Source organism: Pelodiscus sinensis, chromosome 19, assembly GCF_049634645.1.
Source record: "Pelodiscus sinensis isolate JC-2024 chromosome 19, ASM4963464v1, whole genome shotgun sequence".
Classification (NCBI taxonomy): domain Eukaryota; kingdom Metazoa; phylum Chordata; order Testudines; family Trionychidae; genus Pelodiscus; species Pelodiscus sinensis.
In genome coordinates this window covers 20,711,376-20,739,172 of record NC_134729.1, presented here as the reverse complement: position 1 = coordinate 20,739,172, position 27,797 = coordinate 20,711,376, and the positions used below count along the sequence as shown (strand labels likewise).

Below are 27,797 nucleotides of genomic sequence, written 5' to 3'. Positions count from 1 at the left end.
ATAATAAAAGAGAGACTTTCCTAGCACAGTGCTGTGATGCTTCTCTGATCTCATTCGATGAGACCCTAGTAGCCTGGTATTGGACATAGTATTATTCTCTGTTAGTTGACGAACAACGATCACTTTGTAAAAGAAATGTGCAAATGTGATGTTTCCTGTTCCTATTCTTGTTTTTTCTGGATTTTTTTGCTCCTCGGACAGACACTAATAGCATACATGCTGTCTGAAAGCTCTGCTAGCAACTCTTACGTACATTGGATTTTATCAGTTAAATCACCAGCTTTTAGTGTTGCCTCTGGATTCCTAAGAATGCTACAGCCACTGTAGCCTTGGCTTTCACCATCCCCTACTTTCAGCTGAGCAAGTTGATCTAAACTCTCTGTGCTCTGTGTGTTCCGCTAGGCATCTGGGTTTATGCTTTTACTTGGTATTTGGACTTCCTATTTCTGATAAGGCAGCACTGGGAAATGGTAGCCCTAAGCCTGCAAAGGGAAACCATTGACAGAGTTTAGACTTGAGTACCTCTGGCCTTGGTGACACTAAGAAGTGGCTCAAGGAAGCATAATACAGTGCAGAGAGAGAGAGAGAGTTACGGCAGCCATCTTAGAATTTCTTGTCTAACACGTTTGTATGTAGTTGGGATTTTTAAAAAATAGGCTATGATCTTTCACCTTTGACTTGTATTAACGTATTCTTTCCTGAGTTCAGAATCCCCTGTATTTCTGTGGATTTTTCACAGGTTTTTTAAAGTTAGCCATATTATTTTCCACTTTCAAATTTTTATTCCCTTCCCTTCCTCATTCCCATAGCCTCCCTGCAAAAAAGCCACTTGTGTGTGCACTCAATTGGGATGCCATCTTAATATGTTGCTATTAAATAAACAGGCAAGGGAAACAATGGATTGCCATGACAGTTTATAGTAAATGATATATATTTTTTTAAAAATATCACTCTGCAAATGTTAGTTAACACATTCAAACAGCAAGAGAAGCATTTTTTAAAAAAAGGTTATTCTGATTTGCTTGGCTTAGGGGGCCGAAAGTTCAGAAGATGGAAGCATTTCTATAAAGGCGTGTGTTTAAAGCAGAGTCCATCCTATCTTAGATGGAGCTTAAGTCCTATGAAGTCACCGTTCTGAGCCATCTCCCCACCCACTGATGAGGTGGAAGAATGAGCTGCAGGTTCCATTCTTATGTCCCTGTGGAATGAGGTGCCCCTTTGCCTCCTCAAGGATATTTTTCATGACATTGTAAGGCCTCTTTCCATGGGCTTGTCTGCCCTTGTGAGCTTCCCACAAATTACAAACCGAGGGGAAAAACAACCTATCAAGAAGAGGGAAGGAGTGGTCCAATTCTAGACCCCGCTGTGTCCCAGCCATGACTGACTTCAGAACCCAAGTGAGCCTGGTTGTTCTCACTGTCCATGCTGCAGGGCATAATTAGGTCTCAACAGTTTACGTATTTCCAACAGATTACATGGCTAGCGTTGCCTGGGATTTTTTTCTAAGAGAAATGGTAGCAGCTGTGTTGTGTTGTCCATGGATTGTCCCCATCCTAGGTGTCAATGGTTAGTCTATCAGTAAAGCAGGGTTTTATAACGTGGCTCTCCAGAACAAATTGCTGTCCACAGCAGTCATAATGAAACTGCCAGAACTCTGGGCCCTACAGATATTGGTTCGTTGTTACTATGGAGATAAGTAGCTTTAGGAACACACAAAATTGAAATTCTCTCCCTTGAACTCCCACAGACATTGAGGGCTCTGTATGGATTGTAAATTCAAATAGGAATATTTGGCTTGGCTACAGGGTGTCCAGTTAATCTTGTATCACAGGAAAAGTGTTAACAATTAAAAGCCACATAGGTGCTGGAACTAAGGGTGCCGGAGGTGTTGCTGCACCCCCTGGCTTGAAGTGGTTTCCGTTTTGTCCAAGTTTTATAGTTTGGTTCAGTGGCTCCCAGTACCCCGCACTACACAAATTGTTCAGCACCGCCGGGCAGCAGTGCTACAAGGAGGGCTACTGCAGAATTTGGGGGGAACCAGCTGTTCAGCCTAAGGTAGTTGCTATTCCACTGCTTCTTTCTGTAGAACAGTGCCTAATCTACAATACCCTGCTGCTCTTCTTGTACTTGTGATGTGTTAACTTGCATGTGTTGGCCTGTGGCTTGATCCTCTTGTTAGAATTTATTTCAGATGAACTAGAAGCCATGCAGGCCTGCTGACAGGGTGAAAAGGGTGGGGAGCAGTTTTCCCCAGGCCTGGAGATCCAGGCCACTGTCACTGCTGAGCCCTTTTGAATTGCCACAGAAACCCTTGAGCACTGCTCTGCACAGCTCTGAGAGCTGGGGGAGGGTGGAGCACACTGTGGTCCAGACAGTGCTAAGGGCTGACTGCCTGAGGCCCTGTCCCTTTTGGGGGTGCAGAGCCAGCCCCTCCACCCCCTTGCCCCGGGGCTCACTGTGGCTGTCTGCCCCACTGAAACCACATAACCACATAGTACCTGGCACGTCTGTCTCTTTAGGCACACCCATAGGTGCAGTATAAATAGAAGAACACTTCCAGTTGCAGTATATGGAAATTTTCCTCAGGAGTGGCTAAATTAGCTTTCTGTTTTGGGAGTTTAAAGTTTAGAGGCTTTGAGAAGGGCCACTTTAAGGTTATAATTTGCACATATTTCTTACAGCTACTCTGCATATTTAATTTGAAATACAAATAGTTCCGCTTATAGAGTATGTTTCCTTTTCATGTGATTCCCAAACCTTTAGGTTGCAGACAAAGACTCCTATTGGGGTTGTGTGTCATACATTCAAACCCACATATGTAAATTTCCCCTTATTAGGGGGGAAAACATATGATTACAAAGGAAGGTAATGTTTATGAGAATATACATTCCTAAAAGCTGCAGCCTAATACAGTGTTGGTTTGGCGTCCAAGACTTGACTAGCATATTTTCATACCTATTCTCTTTTTTAAAGCAGTCAAGCCACCATTGAGAGTGAGAGAACCAGGCAACTTTGTAAGTCTTATCGAAACAAATCTTTAGTCAAGTCTGGCCTCATCGAGATTTATATTTGTACTTTCTCACCACTTGGTGTGTAGTAAGCATATTGCATTTGACCCCTGTTATTGTTAGCTTAAGAAATATTGAAACCAAACCATTCACTTGTAAAACAGTTATGAAAACATAACCTGCTTTATTTGTAACCATTAGCAGAACTACTTGTTCCTGTTTGTATATCTGAATACACAGGGTTGGGTGAGTAAAGTGTGTTTTTAGAAGGGAAGCAAACCTTCAAACTTCGGGGCATGAGTCAATCATTAACAGCTGCAGCTGAGTGCGTTAGGAGGAAGTGTCTGTCTTCTGGATAGGTATTCCATAATTCCCAATTGCGGGTGGGAGTCGGGATAAATTGTACCTTCCTCTGGAGCAGTTGATATCGTGACTGCTCTTGAAGGCAAAATACTGTACTGGATAAACCAAAGCTCTGGTCTGTGTGGCTTTTCCTATGAGGTATTAAAGCCTTCAGTTTTGAGAGGTAATGCTGCACCTGCATTTCTGTTCTGCATCCCATATTTGAGGAATTTGCATCTCTTCCATAAAACATTTGCTTCATCTTGAAACTTGTTACACATGGTCTTAGCCTAGATGGGAGTAGTTTACATTTTAAAAATAATGTTGCCTTTTTCCCATCTTTCTTGGCAGTGATTCCAACATAATAGGACTTCCAGGTTCTAAATTAAAATATTTTCAGCTTTTTCTTGTTATGTCATGTGATGTACTGAACTTGTGCAAAACAAATGTGTCAATGCAAAATGTGTAAAACATCCAGTTTTATATACATAAATGTCAGGGTCATTGCAGAAGGATTAGTGTAATAGCCTTTAGGTTGCAATGTGAATAGTTTTCTGTCAATTTCTTTACTAGAAGAAAATCTTTGTTTAAAACCAAATAATATTTAATCCTGATTTACTTGTTAAATGTGGCGGTAGTTAGTCTTTGAATGTGCAAAATAATAGAATTATGGTAGCAGTAAATTCATTGTGTTGGACTCTTCTCAGTCACCTCTAACCACTTTGGATGACTAATCCCAAGGAAAAGATGGCCATGGATGTGTGCAAACATCAGTCAAATTCTGGTTGGCCATAGTCCAGGCAATGTAGAGTTGTGTTCTAAACGTTCAAATATAGCTTATCCTCAACAAGGAAAGAAATAGGCTAATTTTGAATTCAAAATCAGCTGAGAAATCCAAGAAGTAAAAAGTATACACTGTGCACACTAGTTTCTGTTAGTAATTTCAAATTCCTAATGACCTTAGTGGAAATTATGGCTACTCGGCTCCTATGAACATTTGCCTGTAAGTGAAAACTACAGGGCTTTGAAACACTGTAATAAACATATTTGTATTTAGTTAACAAACTCACAGTATTATTTAATGCAGTGTGTGCACTCAGAGGCTTTCTTCTTTCCCTTTTTGTTCAGAACAGGTATTTGTTCCTCATTTAATACACTATTGTTGACATGACATGCAAGTCAGGAAATTCAAAGTTGTGGTTTCCACAGCAACTGTAACTCAGCCATGTTCCAGTTGTGCGTGTGTAAATATACATAAAGGCACAGAAGTTACTGCCATATAAAGTAAGGGAGAAAACTATACAAGTGGGAAAGGAGTGCAATGTAATGTTTCTGTAGGACAATGGCTTTGATTTGTGTTACTCTTGTCTGTGTAACATTGCACACTAACCTGGGCTTTGGCATTGAGTTGCATAGTCTGCAGCCAAAACAAGCCATTTTAAGCTGTGTCAACACTGAAATCACATTTTTTCCTTCTGTGTTTTTCTTCTAGATAAAAATATTCTTCATGAGTTAAAGTCCAGGATGAGAGACTCCTGCCTTAAATCCATGCAGTTTATTAGCACGTCTTAATGAATTGCATTCTGAGAATTATATAGAATAATTCACACAGAGATGATCCTCTTTTCCCCCTTATTTTTTTTGTCTGCAAAGGGTTAAGTGTATGTTTGCCTTTTGCGGGAGACAGAAAAAGTCGTTGAATGGCTCCCTAGCCTAGGCAGCAAACACATTGGCTGAGGCTGAGGGCGGTTCTCCTGTCAGAGTTGTTTCCTGACCTGGATTTCTGTGGAACTGGAGCCTTTAATTTCTCTTAATTGTCTTGTTTGTAGTCAAAACACATTTGTGTAATTCTTGAAAACCTCTGTAACTGGTGAAAGGAGATTCCATTCCTTTCTGCTTCACTTGTTAAGTCACTGTGAAGAGTTAGATGTTTGTACAGGCAGCTTTCCGACTGCTTAACATAGATTGACAAGAAGGGTCCATGTTGTTTGTGTTCCAGCTACGTTGACATAGTATCGCATGAGGAAGGGTTTTTTATTACAAATAGACAATCTTACCAATCCCTAAACTAAACAGCCCATAAACATTATAAATACTTTGAAATATTTTAATTTCCCCTAAGCTTCTGCCAGTAGTTGCATATTCTACAGTTTCATCAATGCACTTTGACACAGAACATATTTGTCCAAATCTTACCAATGTTAAAGAATTCAGAAGAAATAGAATCTTCCCAAACTATCTCTTTTTCTGACTCCATATGACTCTGTGCTGCTAGCAGTGTTATTTCATAAGAAAGCAGGAAATGAAGGCTAATAAATATTTTATGATGCTTAAATGTTTAGATTCAGCTACTGATTAATAGCTGGATTGTCTAGTGTTTAATTGCATTTGGTGCTAGATGCTCTTCTTGCTTGTGTCTAGCGAATATTTTACATTGTTAATGTATTTTGTCTGCCGATGAAGCACAGAAAAATAATTTAAATAATGCAAAAGGTCTGTAGGGTGGAAATTCCACTGTGTAGATTCTGCCCCATCTGACCCCTCTTCTGGGCCTCAACCGCTTGAAGAAATGTCAGCTTGAATCTATAATCAGAAAGTTTTGCAAAATGCATTGTTTCCTGAGCCTTCAGACACTCTGGCCTACTAGTAAAATATATATCCACCACTGGAACCACAGGTTTGAATCCCAGCACCATCAACTCCACCTTCCTGTCCTCTGAGGGAAATAAACTAGATAGGGCACGACTACACAGCAGGGCAAAAGTTGAACTAAGCTATGCAACTTCAGCTACTTCAGTTGCATAGCTGGAGTCAAAATATCTTGAATTCAGCTTTTGGTGCTGTCTATACAGCAGGACATCGAAGGAAGAACACTCTTCCTTCAACTTCCCTTACTCCTTGTGAAATGAGGGTTACAGGAGTTGGAGTAAGAATTCCTCCAGCTCACCATTATTTTTGAAATAATGGCTTGCTGTGTAAATGCGCTCTTTGTTATTTTGAAATAACACTGCTGTGTAGACATGCCCTTTCTGTGCAGTTTACTATTTTTCAGATGGGACATTCAAGATGGAGCAGCTCACTTTTTGTAAGACTAAGTCTTATCCTGGTGTCCTTGCCAAAATGTCTCCTCCCAGAAGCAGTTCAGGGTTTCCATGTGCTTGCTTCTGATTTCTACCCCAGATGTGGCTGCATTTCAGCATCTCTGTATCTCCAAAGATCTTGGAATCCTTTTTCTCCCATCTTTTGCTGTGTTGCATCTCACTCAAGGCTCTTGCCTCCTGGCTCCATGCTACCCTGTCAGTGCTGGACACTGCCCCCAGAACATCCCACTCCCAGTTAGTGTTCTCACTGGGGAGAGGTCCACCTCGATTGACTGTTAGATCCCGCAATGCTGGGGGTTTTTAAGTGCAAAGGAGAGATGGACCCAGCACTGTGGGCTGGTAGTTCTGGGATGGGGTAGGAACAGTGCAGGAAGGAGTGGCTGTACCCTCCGGCTGTTTTTGGATGAGGTGAACCATGGAGAGCCACGCAACCTGAATTCCGTTAAGAGATATTAGAGGAGAGGTTAGATAATGGATGAGAAGCCACAGAGCTACTTAATAGCAGTTAGTGCACACCATGGTTGAAGTGATTTTATAATAAAAACTGTTGTTGAGTGTTTGTGTTGTGACTAATCTGGTCAGGGACCACTGTGTGAGGTACAAGCACATAGTAAACAGTTGCTTTCCCAAAATAATGGCTAATGAGTTGTCCTGGCTGCCGTCCTTTCTTCGGTGCTGTTTATAGACGCGGGAACTACATTTTATTACCAGTTTTTATTAATGCTGCTTCTCTTCTGCTTCAGAACTGCTAACCGTATATTTAGAGAAATCTCCAGAGCTGAGATCTTAAGCCAGTTTCTGCTCTGTGAATATTTGCAGCCACGCTCGTAAGCCATAAAATAAAGTATAGGAATTTGGAGTCCTGGTTTCCATTACAAATATAAAAGCTTTGTGTGGCAGATTCTGAAGTACATGCCAGGTGCATTGTCATTAACAGTCAGCGTGTTCTGCATTTGGGCTTGTTCTCGCAAAATTAGCTGGCTGCTGCATGAAGACCTTGCTGCAGAGAACTTCAGGCTTTTACAGTCCCTTGAAAACTTTGTCATTCAAATCCTGATGGGTCATAATAGTGCCATAAAGTTTAAGGCCAGAAGTAGGGTTACCAGGTAGGTTTAGAAAAAATACTGGCCGGGAGGGAGACAGGGCTGGCCAGGAGGACGGGGTGGGGGCAGCGCGGCTGGCCATGGGAGATGGGGGAGGAGTCAGGGGCAGCACGGCTGGCCAGGGGAAATCGGGAGGAGGAGAACCGGCCAGCAGGAAGCAGGGGTGGCCGGAAAGGGGTCGGGGGCAGCGGAACTGGTCAGGAAGGGTCGGGGGAAGTGGGGGTGGGACTGACCCGGGCACGTGCAGATCCCAAGGCGCTGTCAGTCCCGCGCACAGTCTGGAGAAGCACGAGTGAGTCCGGCTGCGGCTCCACCACACTCTCAGGAGCAGGGACAGGGCGTCTCCTCCTCCCCAAGGCGTCAGATGCAGCCAGGGCTCCCAGCGCCAATCGTGCCCCACCCCCTAGCCACGCCCCCAACCCTCACCAGGCTTCCACCTGGCACCCAGCCAGAAATCCAGGAAATACTGGGCATTGCACGTGTCCGGTATTTTCTGGATTTTTTTACCGGTCAGAGGGCCCAAAAACCGGACTGTCCGGTAGAATACCGGACACCTGGCAACCCTAAGCCCAGAAGGGATCACGAGTTGGACCTCCTGTATATCGCTAGCCACCACCAGCAGTGTGCACACACACTAGGGAAATAGGACCCATCCAATATATCCTGGTTTTTGCTGTTTGGTTTCTATGGATCTCTCCAACATTTTAGGAGTATATCTAGTAAGGGAAGGAATTGAAGATGTGGTAAGCTTCTTCCAACCTCACTAGCTGTCTTTTATGGAGCACGTAGGCTGCAGTCGGAGGTGTGATTTCATCCTCGCACTGGCTCTGATCTAGCTTGGCTTAAAAACAACACTGAAGGCACAGCATAGCAAGGCCTATAGAAGCACAGTGAAGACCCTGGGTAGATATTCATGTTGCAAGCCTCCACTTTAGCCTGTGCTTCCACATTTTCATTGCTATTGATAGCTGTGCTATCATGACATACAAAAACAAAAAACCCCAAAACAAAAACCCCAACCACCAACCTCAGGGCAACTCTGCAGTTCTCCCCCTTCAACAGCCGCTTATAATGTCTAGATAAGATTGAGATCATCATTGATAACAAATGGATGTTTGTTTCATCAGCACCTTTTACCAGCCTCCTTTGGTAGACTTTCATGTGCAATTTGAATGTGCAATTTCTGCTGCAAGCTTCCCCCACTCCTCTCTGCAAGGGTATAGTAGGATCAATTGTACCTTGCCCTGATTGTCTCTTATTTAATATGCCTCACATATCTTCTCTCTCTCTTGCATGACTCCAAGCCCTCTCATATACACATGCAGTGCTGGGTGTTCAACAGTTTTGATCTGTTAACGTAGAAATTACAGAAGTGGGAACATTGCACCATCTTGAGTTGGACACGGAAACTTTTAAACTCAGGATCTTCACTGTGCTTCAATAGGCCTTGCTATGCTGTGCCTTCAGTGCTGTTTTTAAGCCTGGCTAGATCAGAGCCAGTGCGAGGATGCAATCACACCTCCAAGTGCAGCCTACATACCCCATAAAAGACAGCTAGTGAGATCCCAGTGCCTTGTGATGGTCATAAAAATCTTTAGACCAGGGATGGGCAATAAGTAGCCCGTGGGTCAGATGCAATTCACCAGGATTAGCTCCTCAACCAGATTTTTAAAAACTCTTGGAATTGCCCAGAATGGCTACTTTTAAAAATGTCTGACTTTCCTAGCTATTGTTTAATGTCTTCCTGAGATACTAGTGGAATGGAGAGAGTATTATCCTACAATACAGCTTCATCTGCTTTTTCCCAAATACAGAACAGAAATATTTATTGAACATCTCTGCCTTTTCTGCATTAGTACTTGTAACTTTACCTTTTCCATCCAGTAATGGACCAATAATATTGTTAGGAATCTTTTTAAGAATATTAGAAATAAACTACTACTGCTGGCTGTAAATCTTTCCTTGTGTCCCTTTGCTTTTCTTGTGAGCTTTTTCTATGCTTCCTAATTCAGATTTATATTCATAACAATTAATGTCCATTTTCTTCCGTTACACATTTTTATAGCTGTCTTTACTCCTTCTCTGACACCCCAGTTTTTTAACCAATATGTCCTGCATCCTTGATTGTGGGATTATGTTTTTTTGGGAGGCATCTAGTAAAGTGTTTTTAAACAAGTCCCATTTGCCATTCACATTTTTCTGATTGAATTCTTCTTCCCAACTTATTTGGCTCATAACTATTTTTCAGGCATATGAAATTTGGCCCTTTAAAGCATTAAGTATTATATAAATACCTAGTTTGGATTTTATTTTCCTTGCACATCACAAATGTGATCAAGTCATGATCACTTGTCTCTAAGGGTGTGCTTACACAACAATGAAACACCTGTCAGCTGATTAAGGCTTATGGGACCAGGGTTTGCAAGGGTATAAAATTGCGTGGGCCCAAACACCTTTGCTGCAGTTAGAGCCTGTGTTCTGGAACCCGAATGTGGGTGTTTAATTGTGGTGTAGACGTATTCTACCTTATCATTAATTTTTAATTCTGTGATCAGTTCCTTTTTACCTTGAAGCCCAGGTTTAATATAGAATTCCCCTATATTGGATGCAATAATTTTTAAGTTTAAAAAAATGGTCAGCTATAATTAGAATTCCAAGGATGTCTTACTACTGACCACATGAGACCTCCACTGTATGTCACACAAATTGAAGTCCTTTGTAAGCATGCAGCTTTTTCCTCTGCAATGTATGCATCGCATCCTGTTCCCTAGTATGATTTTTGTAATCTGTAGAGGACCACAACAGATACCCCATCTTGTGCTTTATCTGGTAGGAAATTGACCCATAAGTGTTCAAGATAATTTTCTTCTGAGTTATCTGTGACTTGAAAACTGGTATGCCGCTTTTTGACAGTGCCATTCCTCTTCCTGTTGTGCCCACTTAAACGGGTTATAACCATTGGCTTCGGCATCCCAATCATGGGAGTTATCACACACAGTTTCAGTAATACTGGCAAGGTCAAATTTATGCTTGGCAAATTGGCAATTCTAATTATTCTTGGAGCTGTTCTTTCTAAATGTCTGAAAATGTACTAAAGAGTTGATGACTGAATAAATATCATGGGGATCCACCTTTGTTACCTAAATCTTTAATCTGCACACACTTGATTAAAATAAAAATAAAGCATAGTGAACAACAAAATCCCATTAACATTAAATCAGCCATTCAGACAGCAACTCTGCCAGCCTGCCAACTACCAAAAAAGCTTTTTTATCCAGGCTGATAAGGCAGTGATTTATTTAAATAACAGATCATTTTATTTAAATGTAATGTTATTTGTTTATAAACACACAAATTTGATATTGACAGCTTATGTTAAGGCCTAAACATATTTTTATTAAATTAATTTACATTACATGAAAAAATATTTAATAGTACAGGTTGAACCTCTCTAGTCCAGCACTCTCGGAAGCTGACAGGTGCCAAACCAGAGAATTTGCCAGACCATGGGAGATCAAGATTGTCTAGCCATATTACCAGCACTTTGACTTCTTATGGGGCTGTTAGAAGACATTCAGGGTAAATAAGAGCTAAGGAACAGCACAGAACACTGAGAGCTAGGACTGGTGGCTGTAAACAAACTTCATGGAACCATGGGAAATTTGGCTATACCCTTGAAAAATGGACATCCAGCTAACTAAAATCATGCCAGACCATGGATGTTGCTGGACAAGGGAGTGCTGGATTACAGAGATTCAACCTGTGCATGTTGGATGCCAAATTTTAAAGAAAGTAAGGCTTGGTGAAAGTCACTGGCTCAGCATCTGAAAACTAGAGTTAGTTGAAATTCTAAACTCTGCTTTTGATAGCCATAGCATTTCCTGTAGGTACAGAGAGAATATTTTAATCCGTTCAGTTTATTCAACTAGCTCATCTCAAGGATAAGTTAAGAAACCAGGTGAGAGTGGGGAAAAAGCAGTAAAGTTTGTTTTCCTCTTCCAGTCTATCAATAGAAAATAGATATGAGAGAATGGGACCTTTTGAAGCCTTGAAGGCTTGGTGACTAGAAACCATCAAATAGTCCTGTAGCACCTCAGAGACTTAACAAAAATGTAGATGGTATCGTGAGCTTTCGTGGGCACAACCCACTTCTTCAGATGAATGGAGTTAAGAGGTCCAGGGCAGAAATAAATGGCTATAAATGGTGGTTTCCATGTTTGGTGGCTATAGAATTGGTAGGTTTTGTGAGCATTTGAGACCGAGCTCTGTACTTTACTTTTCTTTTGATTTACTTCTGTTGCCAATAATTTCAGTAAACTGCTGCTTTGGTTTTTGTAGTGCTTGCCAGAGTAGTTGGTTTAGGACCAGTTTCAGGTTGTTTGCTCACTTTTTAAGCACAGGTCTCCTTTTGATCTACTGTATTGCTCTATTTAATTATAAGCTCTGAATTAACTCTCTGCCACAACATCTGTTGCTGGAACATGTTCTGTGTCTGTGGGTTGGTGAAGAATTACGTGAGCATGTCTTTTTGTAAGTATTCCAGTTTATTTTTATGCTTAGCCCAGTATAAGGGATCAGCTGCAAGTTGTTTTTATTTACTTGACTTAATTTCAACTTCTACGTATCAAGATCATGAAATAGCATTATTGCTGTAGGAGTTCAAAAACTTCTCTAATGTAAAAGGAAGCAAACCCACATTTCTGCATTTTAAGATGGAGTATCAATTCACTCTATTTAACTACTACTTAAAATTACATGGGTGAACTGTTCAGTTTCAAAAATATTTGGTCCAGCCTTTTTTCCCTCTTTGTTGCAACCACTGCATTAAAAGCCTCATTTGACATTGATTGGAAGTAGGGCTACAAAACTGGGCAACCTGTCTGTTTCTCTTTTCATGCTTTGAGTACAGCATGTCTCCACTATATGTAACCCCAATATATGTTGGTTCCACGCTAACGTCGTCAACACTTGTAGGAACTATTGTGTTACATGTCCTCCCATTCCCCACTTTTACGTTGCTCGTACAACAACAACAAAAAAAAAAAGACCACCATGGGGGGGCAAAAATCCCTGCTTTGTCGTTTTGCAATACATCCACTTTTTTTTTTTTGCACATATCTTGGACATATAATGGGGACACCCTGAATTAACAAAGTTTTATATTTATTGCAACCCAACCCTCTTCTCCCCCCCCCCCAAAAAAAAAACCCCTCCATGTAGTACTTCACCTAGAAAAAATAAATGAATTATGCAGAGGACTAGAAGATTAGCCTGGTATTGCTTGGATCCATAACACAAGTTTTGTTTTTCTTCATTTAAATCATTGTTTTAGGGTGGCGCTGGGGATGAGGGATTTTAATATGCAGGCAGCCTCAGAGGGAGAGGGCAGTCCTAGCCCTCTTTCACAGCAGCAGCTTGTGGCCAAGTGAGAAGCTCCTGTCCATGGTTGCTGCAACTACAGAGGGACAGCTGGGAGAGATGTGCATGTCCCCCATCGGGGGACAGACACACAGACAAACTGTGAAATATATAGTAAATAGCTGTCCCTTTCTCCACCCCGCCCCCTGCTGGCCCAATGAGGTTATAGCTGTCCAGGTCCCCATCTCTCACTCCTTGCTGTCTACCTGTTGTTGTTCTGCAATGTATCTCCGTCTTATCAACCCTCCCTTTCCATTTTATGGGAAACAGTCTAATTCCATGCACATCCCATTATCCTGGCACACCCAAACCCTGACCTTGCGTTAAGTTATGTTAAGAGGTAGCTGCATATCCAATTTGGTGGTCCTACCTCTTACCATTTAGGAGGAGTTCTTGAACAAACAGACTCTCAGATGGACAGACAAATGCACATTTCTAAAATATATAGTAAATTTGTGATAGTTCATAGGCCTAGGCAACACCTACAAATCATTGCCTCGATACTGAATCACTCTGAATTCTGTGGCTCTGAAGCCAGACTAATGAACTGGTGGGTGTTCTGCAGTTCTGTAGGAAATAAAACTATTACATTAGATGTGAAATTTATTTTCCCATTTCTTCATTTGCAAAGTTTCCAGTCATAACAATAGAAGCAATTACCTGTTACTCCTCACAGATTACTCTGAATCCAGAGTACACAGAGTGCAAGTGTTGACTCCTTTATTGCCATGTTTAGGCTGATTTCCCTGTTAAACTGGGGGCATAACTGGGTGTAATTAAAATGCACTTTGACTGAATTCTTTGCCAAAAAACATTAGGCTCCTTTCTTGGATCCCTCTCATGTAATCCTCTTATCTCCTGAAACTCCTTGGTAGGGTGACCAGATGTCCTGATTTTACAGGGGCAGTGCTGACTTATTCAGAGCTATGTTTTGTTGTCTGTTACCCTTCACCCCCATCCTGATTTTTCGCACTTGCTCTCTGCTCACCATATTTCTGGGAGTTGTTAATAATTAGATCCATGCAAGCCCATGGGTTTGTTTAGTCTGGAGAAGTCTGGGGTAGGAAAGAAGTCTGCAAGTTTGTAAAAGGCTATTTATTATATAGAGGACGGTGATTTTAAATTGTTTTCTTTATTCACTGAAGAAGACATGACTAGAAGTAATGGGCTAACTTGCAGCAAAGAAGCCTTAGGTTAGACCAGTGTTTTCAAATGTTTTTTTCTTGCGACCCAGTTGAAGAAAATTGTTGATGTCCTTGACCCAGCATAATTACATCTTTTGATTAGAGTACAGACTCCAAGATGGGGCTGTAGGGATGGGTTTAGGGTACAGGGGATGAAGGCTTTTCCTGGGGTGTGGGCTCTGGGATGGGGCCAAAGATGAGGGGTTTGAGGTGGGGCGGAGGGATATGTAGGGGAGGGACTCTGGGCTGGGACATGGGGGTGGGGTACAGGGGGGGTTCAGGCTATGGAAAGGGACCAGGGATGAGGTGAGAATTCTTAACAGCACAGTTTCACACCCTAGTGTGGGTAGGGTCTTGTGTGACTGCCTGTTTGCTAACAGTGGTTCTGGGTTGCAAGAATTGTCGTGCAAGCTCTGTGCTATTTTACACCTGCAGATAGTCTTATCCCTTGGTTGTTTAATATTGAAAGTCAGGTGTTTACAAGTGAAGTATTTTATCTGTTCCAGGAAGGTTTATGCAAACACAGCTTTACTCTGTCTGTATCTATAGGTGGGTCCCACACAAATATTTTGTCCTGACCACATAGTGGCTTTAAAAAAACCCCACAAAAATCAGAATGCAAAAGGGCACTAGAGTCCAAGAATTTTACACTAGGTTGATTGTTGAGTTTCAGCCACTTGGCTGTGGATTCTTCATCAGATGACCAAAGTGTGTGTATTTCATTAGTTTTAAAATAAGGTCGGAGTGGGGGGGAGGGGGCAGAGGCCTGCACTTCCCTGAAGAGGCTAGCTAAGTGATGGGCATTTGTCGTGCGGTGTCGTGGTAAGGGCAGCTGCTGTTCCTCTGGTAGACTAGGGAGCTGGGAAAGAAAGAAAGAAATAAGAAAAAGTGACTCTGGACATTTTGGCAGGAAGTGTGACCAGTTGTATGAGGCAGCTAGTAAAGTAGTGCAGAGTTATCTGCTTTGGTCTCTATAGACCAGGGGTGGGCAATAATTTTTTTATAGGGAGCCACTCCCAAGATTTTGGAAAATAGTCAAGGGCTACACTCTTCTATGATATCAATAGAGGAAGTGCAGGGTCTGGGATGGAAGTTGGGTACAGAAGGGAGCTTGGGGTAAGGGATTACGGTGTGGGGTCTGGGAGGGAGTTTGGATGAAGGAGGTGTTTGTGATCTAGGGCAGAGGACGGGGGTGCAGGGGTTTGGGTTGTGACCTGGGGCAGGGGACTGGACTGCAGGGGATTGGGATGTGATCTAGGGCAGGAGGGAGTTATGACCTCTGGGGCAGGGTATTGGGGTATGGGGGGGGCAGGAGTTTGGGTTGGGACTGAGAGCAGGAAGGGTTCTGACCTGGGGCAGAAAATTGGGGTGTCCGATCTGAAAGGGGGTATTGAGTGTAGGAGGGGGCAGAGAGTTTGGGTTATGTGAGGTAGGAGAGCAGGAGTGGGGGGTGCAGAGGGTTGGGAGAGGGAGGGCTGGTGTGCTAGAGGCAGGCCTTGGCAGGGAGACTTACCTGGGTGACTCCTGCCCAGCAGGATTCTCAGGCAGCCTGCCGGCCCCACCCCTGCACAGGCTTCAGGAGCCATGTACCTGCGTGAATAACTACAAGCTAGAGGTGGAGGAGCTCCCATTGGCCAGAAACCAACCAATGTGATTGTGCTGAGGGCGGGGGCTGCTCATGAAGCCTTTCTCCCCTACCCTCTTGCTTGCTCAGTTGTAAAAAGAAACAGCCCGGTACCCAGTTTTCTGAGTGGCATGCGGGTGGGACGAGGCAAGCAGGGAGCCTGCCTGGGGCTTCCCACTGAGTCTTCAGGCCAGATCAGGTGGTTGGTGGGCCGGGTGCACCCTCAGACCAAAGGCCAGACCCTGTTTCCTGTGGGCAAAACATCCACAAGGATCCTGTCTTGAGCTGAATGCATGGCAATACAGTTAGTCCAAATGGCATTCGTTAGCCTACAGTTAACTCTCGTCCCCACCCATGCTGCATCCCTGTGCTTGGATCTTGTCTCTTATTGTTTTATTCTCTACACTGGATCAAAGCTGTATATATTTGGCTTCTTATGCTCACTCTAGTAGAGTTCTCAGATTTTTCATTGTAACATTCTGAGCTGACCTTCATTGGCTCTGTTTTGAATGAAGTTATTAAATTTGATTTACTCCTCAATCTAGCATTAATAGTCGCACTACGCCAGAAATTTCTACACAAACAATGAGTGAAGCAGCAAAAATGCTTTCTTTTAGCACTTTCCAGTTTTCTTAATGGCCCCGCAGTTTTTTCCTCGCTCCGCTCTAGTTATGGTATTTGCTCCAGGCTATCCTGCTGTGTGGTTTCTGATTCAGAACCCAAACCACTTGCTTCACAATACTCTTTAACATTGAGTAATGGATAATTAAAAAAAAACAAACCATGAAAACCACAAGCAGTCAACTTGTGGGTTCCCTTCTTGGGTTCTTTGGGGAGGGATGTTAAAGTATTTATATTGGGTGCCCTTCTTCTAGGACCTCAGATCTGTCAGTTTCTCCTCTTCTTTCACAGCAAAACTAGGTTAGTATAAAGATAAGAGACCACTGAGAATTTCTAGCTAATGCTGAGAACTAAAGTAAAGGATCGTTACAAACACTTTCTTTGCTGCATAATCATTAGGAGCTTCCTTTTGAGTGAGTCTGTTTAGTTTGACTGAGAAACTAGAATCCACTCAGTGTAACTTGTTATCCCAAAGTCTGAAAGCTCATAGTATATGAGACTTAACATTCGCTATCCATTAGCACTCTATATGTGATATTGAACAGTCATAAAAGCATTTTGCATGAGCCCCAGTGTGCTATATGTCGAACATGTCCGAGAAAAGTAAAACTGGGATTAAGAATTAGAAAAATCTGTTTTTAACCTGGATTTAAGGAGAACGATTAGATGTCTGGATGTAGAAGATGCCATCTCCATGTAGCAGCGTGGTTGAAAGCCCGGTATTTGGAGCTGGCAGGTAAAGGTCATCAGACATCCAGTTTAGCTCCTGAGCATAAAAATAAGGCCTCGTCTTCACGGAGCAGCAGTGTGCACTCCACTTAAGGATACAAACACCCTGTGCAAAGAAACGTGTGCTAACTAGCGTGTGCAAGCCCTGCTGTGTGCACTAGTACTTCCCTACTGCACTTTAACGTAGTACCATTTGAAACACTAGGGGGCTTCTAGTGGACACAGACAAGTCTATGCCAATTCATGTGCTTTAAAAATCACACCCCTATAGTATGTTTCCCCACCCTGAACGCAGGCCTAAAGTCGCAAAGCTAGGGGGTGATTTTGTGCAGCAAAGGGACTTTAGGGGGTTAGATCAGCAGGCTTTCAAGTGCTCAGGTGTCTCATTTTTGTCTTTGCAGTTTGTCCACCTGCTTGTAAGTCACAAGGCTGCATCTCTGATGGTCAGTGCTGTCACAGCGAATGCCTGGGCAACTGCTTGGAGCCCAACAATCCAGAGAAGTGTGTGGTTTGCCGTAACTTTTACCTTGATGGCAAGTGTGTGGAGACCTGCCCAGCCAATTACTATCGCTTTGAGGGGTGGCGTTGTGTGACCTTCAGCTTCTGCCAGGAGCTGCACAACAAGTGCAAAAATGCCAGGGAATCAGGGTGCCATGTTATTCACAACAATGAGTGTGTTCATGAATGCCCATCGGGATACATCATGAACTCCAGCAAGTAAGTAACGTCCATGTGTAACAAAACCAGTGTTGTTTCTTGTGTTGTCAGTAGTGAATCACGCCTTATTACACACACACTTGCTGTAACACAAGGTTTGTATTCTATACCTTGATCTGAGAAGCCACTCGAGTCTTGCGTTTTATAGACTTGAAGGCCAGAAAAGACCGTCATGATCAGCTAATCTGACCTCCTGCATGTTGCAGAACCTCACCTACCCCATTCCTGACCCATAACCTCTGGCTGAATTACTGAAGTACTCAAATCTTAATTTAATGATTTCAGGTTACAGAGAATCTACCGTTTACTGCACTTCCAGACCAGAAAGTGCCCTCTGCTGCTCCTTCTGCTTTTTTGAAGGCAAAAAATCCCACAGTCTCTGCTATTTTGATCTGCAGGAAAATTCTTTCCCAGCCCCACATATGGCAGTCCGTTGGACCCTGAGGTACACCTGCCAGACATGTGGGAAATAATTTTCTGTAGTTACTAAGCCCTCCTCATATAATAGCCCATTTCTGGCTGTTGGAGATACATACCAATAGCTAATGTGGATGGGCCATATGCCATTGTAGACAATGTCATCATACTTGGATAAATAGACAGTGTAACAAGCAGGAATTACACATGCAAAAGGGAAGATACAGTCTTTCTGACTACTCCCAGGGCTTTTAGGATGCAAGATAAAATAATTTACATAGTTGTGCTGTTGATCACAGAAAAACCTTGTTTCTCCCACAATAAAACTGAATCGGACTTCCTGTGACTATTCATGTACATTTGCTCCTTGATTAGCACTTTTGTGGAATGTGTGCTGTGACTGGATTTTTGAGTCTTATTTCCTGTTTTGTACTTCAAATGTGTGACCTAGCAGCCCCAAAAGTGGGTTCTGCATTGCTTGTGCAATAGCAGGGTCCTCTTTCTCACACTGTCCTATAGCTTTTCCTAGAAGAGAGGTGTCTGTCTTCTTCTGAATGATACCGGAAGTAGGTGGTGGTGACAGAACTACAAGAACAGCTTGTCTTTTTACTGACATTTAAAAAAAGGTCTCCTATTTCCAAAGCACATCAAATCATGTAGTGTAGACCTAGCCTCATTCTGGTTTTGATTCACAGACTGGTGAGGAGACATTGTCCTCTGTTATGATGTCTTGTTTTCCAATGCTGGGATGTCAACCAAGAAAAAAATAGTTTTTAGGAATATTGCAGTGCTATGTGAGGCTCTTTAGAGCCAGGTATTATTATGTGTAATGCGAGTAAGCAACTCAACGTAGTGTCAAAGTACTGTCATCTTTTCAACTGATTATCCGGCATGGGTGAATACTGCAGGAGAAGTCCCAGTTTTACGCTCTGCAGAAACACCTCTTACATCTTTGCGTTCTCTTGTTTTTCAGCCTGCACTGTTCTCCATGTGCGGGGCCCTGTCCGAAGGTTTGTGATTTCAGCAAAGAGAAAATAATTGATTCTGTGACCTCTGCCCAGGAGCTTCGTGGCTGCACCATCATTAATGGAAGCTTAGTCATAAACATCCGTGGAGGAAGTAAGCACTGCATCAGGGAATGTGGAAAAGCATGAGAGAGGGGAGAGAACTGAATGTCAAAGAAGGCCGGGAGGGGGTGTCCTTTGAGCCTGGGATCTCTGCATGGCATTTAAAGCTGGAATGCAGAAAGCCTGCTTCAGCATTCCTGAATCCCACAGGGAGTCAAGAATAAATCCCTCGATGTAGTTAATTACCAAAACATAAGGCAAGAAGGGATCAGTATGATCATCTAGACTTGCCCTCCTGTATAACACAGGCCATGAAACTGCCCCAGAGTAATTCCCAGAGCAGATCTTTAGAATACTATCCAGAAAACTGCAGGATCAGTGCTCATTACCATGGTTTTGCAGAGCCTAACCCTTTTGTTTCCTTCTCCCCAGGTAATATAGCAGCTGAGCTTGAAGCGAATCTTGGTTTGATTGAAGAAATCTCAGGTTACCTAAAAATTCGCCGCTCCTATGCCTTGGTTTCTCTTTCTTTTTTTCGTAAGCTACATCTGATTAAAGGGGAGACATTAGAAGCTGGGTGAGTTTTCCTCTTTTATATCAGATGTTTCAGTCTGGGGTGTGTGGGTGTTTTTGTTTGTTTGTTTGTTTGTTTTAAACCTATTGGAGGCCAGTGTAAGTCATCAGGAGAATGTTAGCCAATTATTTTTAAAAGTGTGTTTAATGGCTCTCTGCCCAGAGTTACAGCCTGTCCTTGCGGTTACTTCGTATGGGGAACTCTCATCTGATGTCTGAATTAGTGCATTAGAAAAGCCAGTTTATGAATGAACCTGTCCTCATCCAGTCTGTCTCTTCTCACAGGAATTACTCCTTCTATGCCCTCGACAATCAGAACCTGCGCCAGCTCTGGGACTGGAACAAACACAACCTCACCATAGCACGGGGGAAGCTCTTCTTTCATTATAACCCCAAACTGTGCTTATCAGAAATCCACAAGATGGAGGAGATATCTGGGACTAAGGGGCGTCAGGAGAGGAATGACATAGCCCTGAAGACAAATGGCGACCAAGCCTCTTGTAAGAAAGCTTCATAATGGGACAAGATTTGTGCTGTATGCACGCCCTTGCTAACCTCTTTGGCTTGTGGACTTCTCAGAGCAGGGACTGTCCTGGCCTTCTCTATGTAAAGCCCCAGGCACATCAGTTACTCTGTAAGCTAGCTGAAGGGACACTATCAACCTGCTGTGAGTTTAAAATAGTTTCAGGTCTGACTTCTGCCCTAGAGGCTCCTGGCCAGCTGTTGTGGTTATACAGGTTTTTTTTCCCCCTAAAAAGTATTTTGTGGTGCCCTGCCTGCTCCCACTCTTTGCAGAGACTGGTCAGCCTGGTGTCTTTACACACCACAGCCTTGATCCTGACCAGGGCATATGAGCCCTGCTGCTGTGCGCTTGTTGAATTACGTCCCTTCTCTGTGCAATGGGAAGTGGTGACACTGAACTGTATGCTGCAAAATAAATAGAAAAGGAGGGAAAGTACTTCTGCTCAGTTTGGTTGGAGTGGTTTCTGTGACAAGTCAAAGAAACTTTTCAGGCAGAAATGTAACTAAAAATAAAGCTGGCAGTTCTTTTCAAGTAAAGAAGGCAGGTTCCATGTCAGCAGAGCTAGAGAACATAGAGGGAGCAGATTTGGGTCTACCAGCAGCATTCCTGGATCTTAGTTCTGAACTAGGGATGTAATAGTACAGTCGATTAACCGATAAGCAAAAGCTTGTAGGTTAATGCTGTAGACTACATGTATTTCCCTCTTCCCCCTCTTCCTGCCAGTAAATTTTTTTAAGCAGGCTGGCCAGCAGCCTGGCTGAGTCCTGGCTCACTCTGGGTCCGGGACCTATCCCTGTTTCAGCTCTGCACGTCAAGCGTATTAAGAACCAGCCAGGCGGGCAGGCAGCCCGGCTCAATTCCAGCTTGCGCTGGGTCCAGGAGCTCAGACTTCTCCTAAATAGGGGCTGCTGCCACCTTGCACTGCTGCCTCTTTCTCAGAAGCAACAGCACAGGGTGACAGGCAGTTAGGTCCTCAAGGGGAGCTGGTTTTTCAACTGGCTTCCCTCGCAGACCAGCTCACGCCTGGCACCCCACGCTGCTGCCTCTGATATAGTGGCTGCCGGCCCCGCCCCTGGGGATTATAGTCTAGTCAACTAATCAATAACATTTCATGAGGTTACTTGACTATTCAGTTAACCAGTAATTAACATCCCTACCCTGAGCACTCACAGCTGGCCTATCACCCTGTTCCCAGCCAGAAATGCCACTCAAACAAGCCTTCCCTTGGTTGAGCTGGGCAAAACAGGTGCCAGTTGAGCCTTTCAGACACACCCCAACATTAAGTGAGGCAGGGTGAGCTGGATCTAAGGGTGCTGCAACTGCAGGATTTCTGTCCCCTCCCCACCTAAAGAGCAGCAATGGGCTTTTCCCACAGTCAGTGGGCACAGCAAGACTGCCTCTGGTGACCAGACCATGCTCTTGAATGGTCGTGTGTGATTCTTGGTGCAAAGCTGCCAGGCAGGCTGTCTGCATTGTCTTTAAAGTAGCCTTCCTCTGGTGGATCCAGCTGTGGTATACTCCTCTTCACGCCTGTCCCACTCTGCCCATTGTTGGCGTTTGGCTTTTTGTTTGTTTCAGCTCTAGTTTTCAAGTTGGAAGCAAATTGCTTATAAAAGAAAATCCATTGTTTTTTCTGAACTAAACACCAGCAAACTTAAATCTTCCTCCCTCATGCAGCTACTGCAGGGTTGGCAAATACAATCAGTGCTTCACAATTTGTTTTTCCTGGGTCCTTTAGACTGTAAGCCTTCTCCTCATGCAGTGCTTTGTCGTCCGGGTTCTTCTCTGCAGTGGGACACTCCTATTCCCTGACAGGACGGGGCATTTCATCAAAGTAGAGGAAAAGATACAGCAGCTTCACAAACCATTTCATTGGTCTTGTCTCTGCATATTTGTGTGAATTTTAACCGTTTAGTCTTTAGATTTCTCTCTCTCTCAATTTGGTTGATTCCTGGACCTCCCTGAGACTGCTTCTATTTCTTTATTGCTTTAAATAATTGACTGTGGGTTCTCATTGCTCTCCATTCTGTAGACTGTGCACTTGTGAACATCAGATTTTTTCACTAGATTTGGCATGTTCAGATCTGTTCAGTTTTGCTTCTTCCTCCATTTTTTTGCTACTTAGCTCAGCTCATTTTTGTCTCCACATGCTGAACCACTGACATTAAGCAAAAAGTCCCATCTCCGGTTCTTGCTTTAATGCTCTTTATTCCCAACACCTAGTCACGCAGGTACAGTCTCGTATAAGAACTTTTATAGGTGTCAGTTATTTCTGACCTAAGTCATCTACACTGCTTAACAAGTACTAGTGGGTAGATGTGACAACAAACATCTCGCTAAACAGAGAACCTGTAAAATGAATTTGTTGAGCAAACCAGTCAAGAAACCCATTTGGATTGTTCACACTGCTGTCGTGTACAAACGGTAATCTAAAGTTCTTCCTGGCGCTAAGCATTTCTCAGACCTTTGGTTCTAAAAAGTGTTTTTGCAAAGCAGGAACGTATAGGAGCCATTTCTGTTTTAAAATAAAGTAAAAAGCAATGTCCTTTGCCTTTTGTGTTAGGTGAAAATGAATTGCTGAAGTTTTCGTATATCAGAACAACTCATGATAAGATCCTACTCAAGTGGGAGCCATACTGGCCGCCTGACTTCCGTGATCTCCTGGGATTTATGCTTTTCTACAAGGAAGCGTAAGTAGAGAAATCTGTTCAGTAGCTCTGGGAGGATGCCAACTCAGATGAGCCAAAGCCACACAGTCCGTTACTGGCCCTGTGTACTTCCATAGACTACTTCTGACCTTAAAGAACAGATTTCATCCCAATCATTGCTACCCCTGTTTAATCTTTGTAAACGTCTAACCATTTCATGTAGCTTTCCAGTGTCACTTTTCTGCTGCATATGTGCTCGTTATGCTTCTTGCCTTAATTGTGTCTGGTACAGCCAAAATACTCTTCAAAGAGTAACATAACAATTAGAACTAAAACGTCTTCAATTCAACACTTAATCACAGACGCCATATATATTTTTCACCTCTCCATTTACACCAAGGAGTGGGGTACCTTTTCGAACTGGAGTAGTTTTTTAAAAATCAGGTTATCAAAGTGTCTCTGTTGATCCTGACCACAATCTGCCTTAATATTAGCTCCCCCTCCACACCCAGAATTTCTGCGTAATGTCATAAACCCTCATTGTTCTGTGGGCTCAGATCAAAACCCTTATCAACAGGCAGAAAACTAAGCAAACTATTGACACCAGCAGTAAGATACAAATTTCACAAAATCCCTTCCCAGGAAGCTGCTCCCTCTTCTGTGAACTCAGAGCTTTGAGCTGTCCCATGGTGGGAAGCCCTTGCACAGCTAATAATATGGAGCTTGCTTGGGGAGCTAAAATGCATTTTAAGGAATGGTATTTCTGGATCCTTTGACTCCTGAACTTTTGGAAAGAAGCATTTCCCTGTATCCTGGTGAGCAGGAGAGAGCTCTGTAATACTTAAGCCCTTTTTAAAATTAAACATTAAAATTCAGTTGCCGCAGTTTGGCTGGAAAGACGTAGGACTGGCCGGTATGGCTGAGTGTTTCCTATGGAGGGCAACTTCCTGCTGAACTCCCAGATGATGACTGTTGCCTTCCCTATGTGCCAGATGGGCAATGGCAGAGATATCTGTAGGCGATGTCCCTACAGAACATCTGCTCACTCCTTGGGTTAGATTCTACTGCGCCTTTCATGTCTGGAATGGTTATGGAGCCCATGTCCCTGAATTCACTTTTTAAAAAGTCATCCAGCCACAATGTGAGAGCGTTCTTAGCTTTCCTGAGCCTTTTTGGGCTCTGAGTACTGCTGTGTTGTGTTCTCGGGTGTGGACAATGCAGTTAGTGACAAGAACTAATTTGGATCCTGACGAGAACTGAGCGGGGCTGCCTCAAGCAATGGTTTTGAGCTTCCTTATAACTGATCAAATTACAGCCCCTTCTGTCTGATTGCCATTCATTCTGTTACTCTCCTAAGCCAGCTGTAAATCACTGCAGACAGAGCAGGGCATGTGAGAGACAGGCTGGGTGAACAAAAGGGCGAAGGTCTGTCTCCCTTTGTTGGAAAGCAAGAGTAGAACTCCTCCATTTGTTTGTGGAGAAGCTTCCAGTTCTTCAGGTGTTGTGATGCTCTGTAAAGCTCTTGGCCATCTTGGGTGTAAAGCATCATTGTGGTCTGTGGTGTGTGATTATTTCAAAAAATGGGGAGTTTGGACGCTGGTAATTTGAGGCTTTTGTTCTTCTCTTTCCCTCAAAAAAGGCCATACCAGAATGTGACTGAGTTTGATGGACAAGATGCCTGTGGATCAAATAGTTGGACAGTCGTTGACGTTGACCCTCCCCCACGGTCAAATGACGCAAAAATTCAGTCCCAGCCAGGGTGGCTGCTGCGGGGCTTGAAGCCCTGGACACAGTATGCCGTGTTTGTTAAAACTCTGGTCACCTTCTCGGACGAACGCAGGACATACGGCGCGAAGAGCGAAATTATTTATGTCCACACCAATGCTACTGGTGAGTGGTGGCCAGTGAATGTCCCCTTGCGTATGGCAATGCAAAACATACCTCCCAACCCCTTGCCTGAATACAAAGCTGCATGGTTCTTGGTCTCTCCACTGACTAGAACACACACAGGCTCCTCATTCATTCTTTGTACATGAGTGTGCTCACACGCTGGTATAACTCTGCTGAAGTGTCGTCATGCACCACTGAATCTGGGGAGGAGGAGGAGGCCTGAACTTCTTTCTTCCATGCAGGACTTTTCTCCCTTCATTTCTGTTGACAAACTAAGTAATGAGTAGGAAAAGGGCAGTCCCAGTATTCTAAGGCTGGGTTAGAAGACTATAAATAATATATGGGGGAACCACCCCACATTGGGGAGAGCTGAATTGAATCCCCAGAATTACTTACTTAAGAGCCGGCATTTGTGAGTGTTTGCTGTGCAAAATACAAAGATAGTGCCAGTCCAGGGAAGAGACAGGCAACACCAGGGGCACTGGGAGGCCTGGAGTAAGATTCAGCCTTCCCTTATTGTGAGGAGGATTATCAACAGCTCAGGACCTGGGTCAGTTTTTGTATGCTTCAGCCACGGGGCAGAGAGCAGGCTCCAGTTTAGTGGAAAAAAGTGGCTTGCCTGTACCAGACAATAGGTAGGGCTGGGAGTCGTGTGGGGAGTGCAAGGTGGCTCTGCCCCTCCTGTCTCTAAGGTGGGTTGTCTGAAAGGGGTAATACAGTAACTCTCAGTTTTGGGAGCCACTGGAGATGGTCCCAGGACAGATGGTTTGGGGGAAGTGCAGGACTGGGAGGATCATTTTGCCAAAAGTAACTGGGCGGTGCAAGCCAGGGTGTTTCCTGCTTGGGTGTAGGCTGGCTATTGGGGGTCAAGGTGTGTGAGCTACGGTAGCACAGAACTGAAGGAGCCCAGAAGTGCAGGGCAGGCAGTAACAGCACCCCACCCTGGCCTGGGTTGAATCCCAAAGTGCCACAACAATTCTTGCCACGTGTCCTTGGTCTCTTTTGGTAGAGTGATGTGAGTGACCTCTGTGTCTTTCTCCCTTTAGTTCCCTCCGTCCCATTAGATCCAATATCGGTTTCCAACTCTTCATCCCAGATTATTCTGAAGTGGAAGCCGCCCTCTGAGCCGAATGGGAACATCACACACTACCTGGTGTTCTGGCTGCAGCAGCCCGAGGACAGTGAGCTTTACGAACTCGACTACTGCGTGAAGGGTAGGTGCCTTTTTGCCTGCCTCATCTCGTAGGTTGAACATTCAAGCTTCCAGTCTCTCCTGCGCTCACTCTAGCAGTGGGGTTTCCTTCTCTTCCACGTGGGAGATGGCACGTTAGCGGATGATGCTCTAGAAGCATACAGTTAGGTAGCCGGAGCTGTTAAGGCTGGGTTCCCCACTCACCTGGTTGCTATTTCCAGGCCTGCCATAAGCGATTGTGAGGAATGGTTGGTTGATTTGAACATAGTAAACTCAGATTTTTCAACTCTCATGGGATCTGCCGTCTTCTCTTGCTTCGTTTAATCTGGGCAACCCATTTTATCAAAGCTAATAAGTGTGACATGAAATATTGTTGGGCTTCTGTAATTGGGACCATCCTGGAATGCTATGTAACCCTCTCTGTGGCTTCTAGAGTTGTCTTGGGGCGCAAGAGATTTACTGGTGTCTTTCAAGATCTACATCTGTCATTTGTGGCTCTGTCCCTACTTGACTGGATGAATCGTGGTCAAATCCCACTTGGCTACAACACAGTTTAATTATCACACTGTCTGTAAGTGTTGTGACAGAACAAGGACAGGTTGGGGCCAGAGGCTATATCTGCAGACTAGAGACTTCTAGGCCCCGAATGTGAGAGGACCAGACTGAATGTTTTATGGTCCAGCAGCTCCTAGTTACAAGTTATTGGCTTCACCCACCACAGCTGGCCAAGCCATGGTACAACCCCCCCCTTTGACTACAGCCAGGGATGTACTGTGCTTAATCCTAGTTTGAAAGCCAGTGTAAGCTCTTAAACATGTCACCAGTGTCTTTCTCAGCATGTCATAAACATCCATTGACTTGTGAACTCTGCTTCACCTGGGATCATACTTCCAACCTCTGATCTGCCAATACAGGCCCCCTTTCAGGGCTGAGAAGCGTATCCGCTATGTTGCATGTTGGCCCAGCATGGCAAAGCTGAGCTGACTGAATGTTCAGCAGTTAATTGGAATGGTTCATCCATGGCAGGATGGTATGCTGCTGATGGTGTACATGTGACAAGCTACTAGTCGGGATGCAGCATCTGGATTCCAAAGCTCCATGGGTGAGGAGCAGGCCAAAAATTCATGTCAACCCAGTGGGTTTCAAGGAATAACCTGGAACTAGTTCTGACTTTTTAAAAAAATCTGAGACTTTCAACTTCTTTGCTAACCAACCAGTGACTTTTGCAGGGTGTGTGAGTGATATAAGAATTATTTTTGCCATAGGACTAAAATTGCCATCGAGGATTTGGTCTCCCCATTCTGAATCTGAAGACCTTCATAAAAATAATCAAAGTGAAAAAGAGGACGCCCGAGGGGATTGTTGTTCCTGTCCAAAAACTGACTCTCAAATACAGAAGGAGCAGGAAGAGTCTGCCTTCCGCAAAACATTTGAGAATTACCTCCACAATGAAGTGTTTGTCCCCAGGTAACAAGCTCTGTGGCTGCTGCTGCTTTAGTTGGCTTTGGGGAGGAGAAATGTAAATTGACAAAGTGAAACGGAAGCGTTTGATCGTGTTGCTGGTCTCTCCAGGGTGCTAAGTTTCCAGGGCAGTCTAGATTAGAGCAATAGCTGGATGGCTCTGTGACAGAGACTGGTGA

General features: G+C 43.8%; 1 protein-coding gene across 5 annotated transcripts in view; it reads left to right on the top strand.

Moving 5' to 3' along the window:
- The window catches only part of INSR (insulin receptor), a 133,856-nt gene that overhangs the window by 81,851 nt on the left and 24,208 nt on the right, over positions 1-27,797 (top strand). For all 5 annotated transcript variants that reach the window (XM_075902958.1, XM_075902957.1, XM_075902956.1 and 2 more), the window contains 8 exons: positions 17,532-17,847; positions 19,238-19,383; positions 19,764-19,908; positions 20,190-20,404; positions 22,991-23,117; positions 24,715-24,965; positions 26,012-26,179; positions 27,423-27,624. In XM_075902958.1, the coding sequence (XP_075759073.1) occupies positions 17,532-17,847; positions 19,238-19,383; positions 19,764-19,908; positions 20,190-20,404; positions 22,991-23,117; positions 24,715-24,965; positions 26,012-26,179; positions 27,423-27,624 (1,570 nt within the window). The remainder of the gene's footprint in view (positions 1-17,531; positions 17,848-19,237; positions 19,384-19,763; positions 19,909-20,189; positions 20,405-22,990; positions 23,118-24,714; positions 24,966-26,011; positions 26,180-27,422; positions 27,625-27,797) is intronic.